This window comes from Lutjanus erythropterus, chromosome 7 (genome assembly GCF_056507025.1).
Source record: "Lutjanus erythropterus isolate fLutEry1 chromosome 7, fLutEry1.hap2, whole genome shotgun sequence".
Taxonomy (NCBI): domain Eukaryota; kingdom Metazoa; phylum Chordata; class Actinopteri; order Lutjaniformes; family Lutjanidae; genus Lutjanus; species Lutjanus erythropterus.
The window spans coordinates 10,151,976-10,163,295 of record NC_139323.1 but is presented as its reverse complement, the minus strand read 5'-3'; the positions used below and the strand labels follow the sequence as shown (position 1 = coordinate 10,163,295).

Below are 11,320 nucleotides of genomic sequence, written 5' to 3'. Positions count from 1 at the left end.
CATGTGTGTCAATGGATTTAATTCCAGCATTACAAACACAGACATTACAACATTTGACTATAATTTTAATCTTGCATTCAGAACTGATAATGTACTGTATGTTACAATATGAAAGATGATGGACAAAACCACTTTAGATCAGCATAAATTAACAAGTGAACAGTCCATTAGAACTATATAAAGCTCTCACAGTATTTTCTGTAGATTTAAGTGTTACAAAAGCCGTAAAGTCAGTAATTGGTTCAACAGACTGAGCACACTTCAATTCTTGTACATTTTACATAGTTACTACTAATTTGACAGGTATACATGACCATTCATGTATCTTTCTCTTTATTCTTGCATTCGACAACAATGTTCTGTTTAAATTAAAGGGACAGTTCCGATTTTTTGAAGTCAGGTTGTATGAGGTACTCATCCACACTCTGTTTATTACCTACAGTAGATGGTAGTAGTTTGGAGAAAGAAAAGAGAAGTACCGGTGCAGGAAGCTATGCAATGCACTGTGTATGACATATTTTTTCCCCCGGATGGCATGACTTCACGTCCTCACGCCTAAACCTACCAAAACCAAACTAGACTAGTAGTGCACCATATGGGTTGCCCACCACAATTCAAAGATCATTAGTGTAAAATACAGTTTTTCTGTCGCTGTTACTTTTCAAGGTCATGTTGATGCAGTTTCAGTGAAAGGACAAAACAAAGTAGAGTATTAAGTATACTACTTATATTTTACCTTATTATGGTGGTGACAGAGGAGACTGCTACATCAAAGCCAAGTGCTTTTTTAGATTAAGTTAACCCTAACTCCCTTTCCTTCTTTCTTGATCCAAAAAAATTATCCGAACCATGACTCAAAACTGACATAATCCGAACTGCGAGTTTTTTCAAAACATACTTTAGCCACAGTCAGTTTAAGTGTATGCTATGCCATTTTATCTTTTCCAATAGAAAACTGTTGTTATATAAGCCAAACATCACTCTCTCAAAATTCTCCAGACTCCTTTGGCAAAAACAATGATTTTATCTTTAAGAGCACAGCGGTTGCTGTTCTACCACTGCCTTCATCTGTTTTACGTTAATGTTATTGTGCGACTTAGGTGAATGCAAACTAACCTTTTAAAACAGGGAAAACCACACAAACAAACTAACCAACAAAGCAGCAGTAGATCAGCAACTCCTGCGTTCTGAGAGATAAATTACTCATTGTGCCAGTGAAGTTTAGTTTGTTTGAAGAGTGTGATGTTTGACTTATATTAGAATAAACAACCCCACTTCAAAAAATCCAAACTATCCATTTAAGTGTCAGATAAGGGCTGTGTTGATTTAGACCCACCCACCCCACCCAACTTCCAACCCCAACAGACCACCAAGTCAACCAGAGGCCCAGATCACAGCCTCGTCTTGATAGTGAATAGAAATCCTTCTTTCAACCCCATTAATGTGATGTAAACATGTTATATATTCAGGGCTCTTCCTTTTTTCTCATATAATCCAGTATTCATTTTTCAAAATCAAAGTTAAGTCAGACAGTTGCACTTTTAACACAGCTAGATTGAGCAATGAAGAGATTGGCGATCAGTTGGCGGAGGAGTTACAGTGTCGGAGGTTTCAGCCCGTACTTCCTCGCCACTTCTGTCTGGGCGTACGCTGCATCACATAACGAGTACAAATGGGCCATCTCCATCTCTGACTTGGCTAGGTTAATCGCCTTGTTGAACATTTCTATAGCCTTGTCCAGATTGCCCCTGAAAGGAAAGTTGTCTGGTTATTTCAAGAATTTCAAGAGGTCTTCTGATGATCAGACCGAGTCAAGTTGTGAATCTCACCTTTGAACTTCGATGGTTCCCATAGTTTCATAGGCGAAGTCACATTTGTTGTCAATTTCAATGGCCTTACTGATGAGCTCTAGACCCAAGTCAAGATCTTGCTTCCATTGAAGCTGTAACAAACTGGACACAAAATATACAGAATATTTAACAACTGATGACTAATTTGCATACATGAATCAAGTCATTTTAACATTATCCCACATAAAGGGAAAAATGCCTACCCCTTGTGGACGTATGTGGTAGCATTGTCTGGTTCCAGTTCAATACATTTGTCGTACATCTCGTCTGCTTTTCCAAACTGCTGCTGATCAGTCAATGCCTGAAAAATAAACAAACAGTTGTGTAGGATGTGTTAAACACAGCAACAAAGACTATAGCTGATTTTTCTGTCTGAATTATACTCAAATAAAATGTGCAGAGCAGTTGAGTACAGAAGCACCCACTGATGTGTCAATAGAAAATAAAGTTTTTGATTCTGTACCTGAGCATAAAGAGCGTAGCCCTCGGCACACTTAGGGAACCGCCTGATAACGTCCTCAAAGCCGTCCATGGCTGTCTGTACTTGTGATGGGTTGTTTCCAGTATAAGCTTGTCTGTACTGAAGAACACAAGGAAAAGAGACATAAACTCAATAATTAATCTTGACGTCAAGGTGCAAAATTAACGTTTTTGTCCACCAGTTTTTTTTGGGCTGGTGAGTGAGGAAAATCTACCAGCCACTTGTATGCCCGGACAATAAAACAATAGTCTTATGTGACATCAATAGACACTTCATCAATAGCAGTAAGAAAATTATTCAATAAAATGTTCAATAGTGTCACTTAAATGCAAACCGCCATGAAAGCACATAATGGACGATGGCTCATGAACAGCCTATCAGATCCAAGGGTAGTGCCAAGGACAGATCAGTTTATCAAGTCTATTACTTGTATGAGTGATTAAACTCAAAGTAAGGCAGTTAAATTCAAAATAATGAGGTTAAATTCAACCTTTTTTTCCTACAGCCATTATTGAAATAGGCAGCAGGGCTGATTACACACTTGATTTCATGGCCGCTGACTTGGGCTAAAACACTGGGTGGGGGTGAGAGGTAATTATTGTTATGTTAGATGACCTCATGTGTTTAGGAGACTCTCTGCCTGCCTGATTTGGGTTGTTTTGGTTGGTTATCGCAATAACAGCCTGCAGGCATAGGGTAGAGCTCGAGTGTTTCTGCTGGTAATGTTAATATGCTGGTAGATGACGGCAGTGCCTGCTTTTCATATTATCTTTAGGTGATTACTTACAAGAGCAAAGCATTTCTGTGCCTGGGCGAGAGCAGAGTCGGGCCTGAGCAGGATGCACTCATCGAAGTCTCCCACAGCCTCGTCCACTTGGTCCAGCAAGATTTTCAGCTGAAAGGAGATAGAGGATTTAGACAGAGCACTACAGCATAAAAACATGAAGTTAGATGTTGCTAGAGGCCAATTCTGCAACGTTCCTACCTGACCCCTGTGGTGATAGACATCAGGGTTGCGTGTGTCGATCTCGGCTGCCATGTTAAAATCTTGTGTGGAGAGCAGAGGCTGCTGCTGCTGCATGTACATGCTGCCACGTTTGATCAAAGCGTTGGCTCGTAGCTGTAAAAACGAGTACAGAGAGAGAGAACCTGTCAGGCTGTAGCTTAGAAAGTTCTTTAAAAAGGACGTCTTGCTTTATGCGTTCAAATCATTAAATAAAGTGAGAAAATAGCATGCACTCAAGTCTAGACCGATTCAATTGATTCCACTCCGCCTCTTTTAACAGTAGCAGGGACATGTTTCTCAGACAACATATTTAGGACCTGAAACCAGGAACTAAAACTATCTGAGAACCTTGTGATTTGACCATGCGATTTATTCCCCACATTAGTCTGGAGCAGTACATTTAGTCAAAGTTATCAAATTTCAAGAATTGTCTGCAGACACAACTGAACCTCAACATGGGTCATCTGTACCTTCACATTAGCGTCCTGCATGTTGATCACTCGGTCCAGATCAGGCTGAGCAGCAGTAGCGTTACCAATCAGCAGGTAGAATGTGGCACGCAGCAGGAGGGCCTCGGCAGTGTATCGACCACCTGACTCGATCTCCTTGGTGCATTCGCTGATGATCTTGTCATAGTTCTCCTCCTCCATGTACTGCTTCGCCTTCAGGTAGCCAGAGCTAGAAGTGGAAAAAAAAACAGATGAGGATAACTGTTAATCTACCTGGTAATAGTTCACTTTTGTGAAGTTGTGAAGTCAGAAGACCTCTTTTTTTCCAAAACTGTTTTCTTTTTTTTCATTGTCGCATAAGGAATAATTCCTGGTATGTGTACATGTAGTTGACCAATAAAGCTGATCCTTTACTCTGTCTGTTGGTACAACACTTAATTTGATTTATGTATCCTCATGGCTTTGTTAATTCCCCGACTTTTCATTTAGCATCACCAGCTGATTATTTTTTCTGCTTGTTCAATGAGTCTTTATTTTGAAATTGTCAACACAAACAGTAAGGACAGAATTTCCAGATATACACCAAAATCTGGGGTGGAATAGCAGGGTTGACAATGACCATGGCCAGTGGCCACAGAAAGCTACTCTGCGGCCACCAAATATTCAATGTAGTTGCCCCCCTGTTGCCACTAAGTTTTTAAGATTTGATAATTCAGTGCCCTGCTCTTTTGCACCAATGTCAGGTAAACATTTTATGCATAATATCTTCCATTTCAGGCAACACCAGAAGTCTTGACTTGAAAATCTGAATTTAATGTAAGTCTGTTCTCTTCTGTACACGTGACATCTATTGCATGTTGGGTTCCCCCTGAGGTTGCTCCTATTTTTCTCTTGTTAAAAGTTTTTTTGGGGGGAGTTTTTCCTTACCCGAATTAGGGTCTGGAGTACAGAGGGTGTAGTATACTATATAGATTGTAGAGACTGTAGGAGGTAAATTGCGATTTGTGATATTGGTCTATATAAATAAAATTTGATTTGATTTTTTTTTCTGCCATTAAGTTAATTTCAGTTCAGCATTTTTACACCATGTCAGGTTTGACATACAACTCCCTTTTCTCAGTCAGACACAAAAATGAAAAGGATTGAAAAGGGAGAGGCTAACTAACTAAATAATAGGCTTACTAAAATAAAGTTTTTTCTCCCGCCCTGTCAAGTAAACACTGAGAAGATCCCTGTAAAAATGTTTTAGCATCTTATTTAATGTCACTTTCTCCATCCCTCCTGCTACAACCTGAGTGAACCATTTATGTGGATACTGAGTAAACATTTTCTGACCTCCCGGACACCTCAGCTGCCTCGCCCTCCTTGTCCTTGTCTTCGTCTTTCTTCTCACCCTTCTGCAGGGGCTGTGAGATGATGTCATCAGTGAATGAGCTAAAATAGGATTTGATGAACTGAGGAGAGGGCATCATCGGTTCACGGTTCTACAGAGGAGCGGTTAAAAAAAAAAAGAGGAAGAAGTTTACTGTGGCGATTCAGAGACATAAATTCAAAACAAGTAACTCTAAATATGGACAAATACCTTGTATTTCTCTTTGGCCTTCTCTTTTCCCAGCTGTTTCAGCACCTTGTCTGCTAGCAGCATGCTCTGTTGGTTCTGGAAGGCCTCCAAAATACACACCGCTGTGACGTCTGGAGGATACACAGGGAACAAAGACTGTAAATAAAAGCCACACATTTCAAGTTAAATTTGTAAAAGCACATTTTTAGAAGAAGGAAAATGGTCTCACCCTCTAGACACTCCTTCTTGTTGTCTAGTTTTTCCAGAGCTTTAGCCCTCCTGAACAGAGCCTTGACATAGCGTGGATTCAGTTCCACGGCCTGAGAGCAGTCCTGTACCACTTCTGTCCATTTCATCTGAAATAAGAGTTAAAAGCTGGTTATTTCCTGAAACATATCTGCATCTGAATATACAGCAGTCCAGAGGTCTGTCCATTACCCAGAGAAGGTTTACAGGTCCAATGGAGACAAAGACCTGTGTGTTTTAAAGTGTACCAAGAGACACAGTGTCAATGATATCTAAAGACCAATATATAAAACTAATCTTTGAAACAGAACATCTGGAACCAAGACAAACACAGTGATGAAGTTAGCAAAAAATACTGTCAAAACAAGCCTGGTAACCTGCAGCCTGAAAAGGAAGTCAAACTGTGCCACTAAGCCACATTACACTGCTGACAACTGGAATGAAGTCTTTTTCACTGATTAACCAAAGTTTCAACATTATACTTTTACTTGGAGAGTGAGCAGAATGCCTCTCAAGATTGCATAACTTCTATGAGGTAAACTTTCATACAAAGATGAGAGTGGACATTTGATAACGTTGATGATTTGCACACAACCTTCTACACATTGACCAAAGAGGAGCAACCACAGTTTTCTGCAGAGGTGTGCCATTTCTTCTGGTTTGTGAGAAGGATAAAAGAAGGAACCTTCAGCTGCAGGGAGAAGTATGAGCACAGAAGATATGCAATGTATTACTGAACAAAATGTTTTGGCCACTAAAACCTCTATCTGTTTAAGTGTAAATATATATGTCAAATATCACTCACTAAAAAGCAGTCAGACTGTAAGCGAAAATGGTAATTTTACCTTGTAGAACATGGGAGATTGCCATCTACCTCTGCCTCAATCTGTTAAGTTCGTTTGTTATTGTGACATTGGTGTGACAATCAAAACTAACCTTTTAAAACACTTAAGTCACACAATAACACCAATAAACTAACAGACTGAGGCAGCACAATCGATAATTAAGAATTATATTATGTTATTCAACTGTGCCAAAAGTGGTTAATTTAAGGCAGATTATACTGGGAGTGATAATTCAATGGTGATTATGTCATATGAGGTGTACCTAGCTGTAAAGAAGTTCTCTGATAATAAAGCAAGTGGCTTAGATCACATTATGATGGCTGAGAACCTTCAATAGACCAGTCCAATGATCGCTCCTCTCCTTGCTGTATGTTTTACTGGCTTTACAATACATTGTGTGTTACCAGACGCCATGTTGTCTGTTCTGTTAGTTCCAATAATTAAGGACAAGGCTGGTAAAGTAAGCAGACTAGATAACTACAGACAGAATAGTGTCAAAAGTCCAAGAAAGAATCCTGTTGGATAGATTAAACTTGTTTATATGTAGGGCATTAATATATGTATGTAATCTAAATATTTTATCTTTTAATCACACCTTTTTATTGTGCTTCTTGTCTTGTCTTTTTTAATCTGTACCTTAAGTCTGTAATAAAGTACAAGACATTTCATATAATAAAGATTGAAAGAATAAATTTACCCTGCAGAATTACCACTACCATGATTGGTTAGTTTGTTTGTGTAATTTTGTGACTTCAGTGTTTTAAAAGGTTAGTTCACATTAACTGAAGTGACACAACAATATTAAAATGACTGATTTTGCTTAAGGAGTCTGATGGCTTCCCATCACAAATGACTGTCTAATGACAAAGTAAAGTGGCAAGAACATAAATGTTTTAAATATACTGTAAATTAAACTGATACTTTTTAGGTGGCTAAAATAGGTTTTGCTGTGGGTCCTGTCCACAGCAGTGCATTACATAGCTTACATACATATAAACCTGCTGCCTCTCTGAATCATATCAAAAATCAATCAAAATCAAACCTATTAAAAAGTCCCTCTGACAATCACACTTTAAATAATCCAGACTACCCCTTTAACACACACAGAAGGCATTACAGGAATGTTTTAAAGTTTTATGAAGAGCAAGAAGTACTGGCCTGTATAGCTTCCCATCTACAATATAACTGGGGACATTTAGAAAGAGACTAAATGTGCCATTCTGCAAAAGATACTTGAAAGGATAATCCAAAAAGAGCTATAGTGCTGTATACTGTTCATTTCTGCAAACAAATCTCTGAAGAATCAACACCATACTTTTATTACAGCGAGGGTTGGATGTTTTTCGTTAGACACTGACATGGCTCATAATAAAGATATCTCAAAATGACAGATGAAAAGGAGGTGTTGCCAACCTGCTGTTCATAGGCTGCTGCTCTGTTCTGGTAAAACGTTGATAAATCAGTCTTCTGTTCTGTCGGGCAGAGACCAATGGCTTCTGTGTAGCACTGGATGGCGTTCTCATACTTGCCAGCCTTGAAGTACTTGTTGCCCTTGTTCTTTGCTGCTTGGGCCCGATCCAAAGGGCTCTAAATGAAAGACAGAAAAGTAAACAACTATCGATTAAATGGTCTCCCCTGTGACTCAGTGGACTGCTTTAAGGACTGAAGAGCTTAAATATTTTTTCAACAAAATGAAGAATCCCTAAGCATTTTACACTGCAACAGGCTGTACTAAGGATTTAATTACAAACTGACAAACTAACATTGCTAAGAAACCATTTATAAAAACCCTGCTCACCGTAACACTGATTTAAGGACTGCAATTGTGATGCTAAACAGTCATGAATGTGAATCACCTTAAAACCAATCATTAGGTTTCCCAAGATAACTGCTGCCTGCACAAGGCTAGCATACTACCAGTAACTCCATGTACATGAATACACATTAATATAACCTGAGCCTCAAATGGATTCTGTCCGATTTGTCAATAGTAATGGCTGTTAAGGGACAGTTCACCCCAAATTCAATTTTTTCTCCCTTTTACCTCTAGCGTTATTTATCCATCTAGATTGTTTTGGTGTGAGTTGCCAATGTCTGCCTTCTCTTGCACATTATGGAAATAAATGGCACTTGGCTTACAGTGCTCTGAAAAATGCATTTGACTCAACAGCAATGTCTCTCTCCAGAAATCATGACCTGGTTCCCCGAGATAATTCACAGAACCTGTTATGAGCAGTTTCATGGTGGAACAATTGCTCATGCTAATGACAATGTGGGATGTAAAAAACTCCTCTGCTGAGCTGTAACCTCTCATCCATGAGGAGATGCAAGTTTCCTTCTACACTGTGATACAATTGGTGGGAGAAGTTCAACATAAAGTTCCTACATGAATCTGCTCAAGACAAGGTCTGTGGATTAACTTCAGTAACAGAGTCATGATTTCTGGAAAGAAATGATTGCGGTTGAGTTTTTTCAAATGCATTTTTGGCACTTTGAGCACCACACACCAAATGCCATGTAGTTCCATTATACTAGAGAGAAGGCCGACATCTCTACAGCTGATATCTCCAACATTTGGAAACTCATACAAAAACAATCAGTGCTTTTCAAACTGGGGTCCGGGAGCCAACAGGAATCATTAAGGGGGTTGTAGGGGGCCCCCAGTACAAGGAGGAATAGAATAATTTTCTGACACTCTTTGGAAGTTCAAACAACAAGGAAGGAAATATGGTTGGCCATTTTGATTGATTGTAATTTATAGTGATCCTAGTTTGGTCACTGATTGACTAAAAGACTTTGAAAGACTTTATTACCTTCAAATGTAAAAAATAAAACAACCAGGCTACACAGAGACTCAAACTGGGGGTCCCAGTGTAATGTACATCTATTGTGGTGGTCCTTAACATAAAGTCTGGATGGATAAATTTAGTACATGTAAGACAAGAAATACGCATTTTTGATTTGGGGGTGAACTGTTCCTTTGATATAACCTAAGGCCTCACCTGGATCCTGCCTAATTTGTCAAAGGTGACTGCTGTAAAATCACATTTTACCTTTCTCATGAGACCTCATGAGATATATCTCATATTTGTAAGGTGACATCATAATAATAATAATAATTTCCCTATTGACATAATAGCATTTATTATGACATGAACACACACTTATAAAAAGACACGTTTTCCCTTTTCAGTTAATGTAGAAGGGATTAAAAACATTCACATACAAAAATACCAGACCCAAACACACCTACCACTGATAATTTATTAGTTATACTACAGCCATAATGTAGCTTGTATTTAGTTTAAAAACTTTCCAAATTTTTAACATTTGGGCAGAAAGCACAATCACTTCAAAAGGTAGATTGTTGGTCTCTTGACTGTGAATGGACTATCAGCGAGTTATACTAACAACACAAATCAGAAAGCGTTATTGGACATTGACTACGTGAATGAAGCGACAGCCTTTTACACTATCTGGTAAAAATGCCTCTGAATAAAACTGACCGATTAAAATGACAGCCATCCCCGCCCCACTTAACTTTATGATAAGATAGCTAACGTCAGCTAGCTAGCATGTCCAAAAACGAAACGAAAAGCTACGATGTCATCTAAAGGTAAAATACATGTTGTCATGTTGATCCCCACGTGCGTTTTAGCGCCTGATCTACCAGCTGCACTTACAAATTTATGTCGACCATGCTTGCTTTACATACGCGTCAGCGTCACATTAGTTACACATTTGCAACCGGCTAACTTTGCTACCCTCATTCGTTAGCTAACAGCTAGCTAGCTTGCTTGCAATTAACATTGGCTAATCCACCGCCGATGAACCGGTTGCTATCGGCCTTGCTCTGGTGAAGGTAGCTGTCAGTGACAGTAACGTTAGGTGTCCTTGACTGCGCCTTATCAGCAATGACACGTTTAGTCATGAAAGTATTCATACTGCACCAAGGCTAATCATGCCAATGTGACAAATGTTTTATCACGTTAAAAGCAGAGGACAGGGGGTCTCCAGGCAACAGTTACCATGTTCTCTTGCTCCCGGCTGGCTCGTGCGGCGCCGTCTTGGCCCTGCACCGGGCTGGCGCTACCTTCTGGTGTTTTCCGCTCTCCGGTCCCTTTCCTCTCCTTCGTCCTACTGCGGTTCCACAGGTAGACCGCCCCGACTCCCAGCACGATGGGAGTCCCGACCAACAGAGCCAGCTGCCAGCGGGGGAGTCCAGTCCCGGACTGCGGCTCGACTGGCTTCGAAGCAGCCATGATCTACAACCGAGCGATAGTTAGCCAGCCACCAGCACCAGTAGCGAACAGCGTGAGCGACCGCCGCTTCTTCTTCCCGTGCTCTGAGGTCACACACACACCAAGGAATCATGGGATACTGGCGGACAAGTCAAGGGGGTCTGTGTAGTTGTAGTTTGACAGTGGAATTCTTGAGTCCAAATATCATCTCAAAGCAGCTGTTAAGTATGATAAATAAAGATAATAATGCTAATAATAATAATGACAATACTAATCGTAACGATAATAATAATGACAATAATAATCATAACGATAATAATGCTAATAATAATAATAATAAAATAATAATAATAATAATAATAATAATAACAATATAACACTACTACTACTTCTACTAATAATAATTAATATTAAATGCAATATATTAAATGCACTTGCAAGAGAGAAAAAATAATATTAATATTATTATAGTAATACTTTTATTTTAGAAATATAACCCATACATAACAGTATGTAAAAAAAACTGTCCATACCAGGGCTGCACTTGCAAGAGAGAGAAAAAAAAATAAATAATATTATTATAATAAAGTAATACAAATGTAAACAATTATGTATCATCAGTCCATAAGAAAGTTAACAAA

At 39.1% G+C, this 11,320-nt stretch overlaps 1 protein-coding gene across 1 annotated transcript; it reads right to left on the bottom strand.

The window, feature by feature from the left end:
- Nucleotides 1–1,457: 1,457 nt before the first annotated feature.
- On the bottom strand, nt 1,458–10,787 carry tomm70 (translocase of outer mitochondrial membrane 70). Its single transcript, XM_084722616.1, has 12 exons — nt 10,467–10,787; nt 7,852–8,025; nt 5,577–5,703; nt 5,369–5,478; nt 5,122–5,270; nt 3,808–4,015; nt 3,317–3,451; nt 3,119–3,226; nt 2,314–2,430; nt 2,054–2,151; nt 1,830–1,952; nt 1,458–1,748 (listed from the first exon to the last, which is right to left on the bottom strand). The coding sequence occupies exons 1-12, from the start codon at nt 10,698–10,700 to the stop codon at nt 1,595–1,597; spliced, it is 1,737 nt and encodes a 578-aa protein (XP_084578742.1). The 5' UTR covers nt 10,701–10,787; the 3' UTR covers nt 1,458–1,594.
- Between the last annotated feature and the right edge of the window lie 533 nt (nt 10,788–11,320).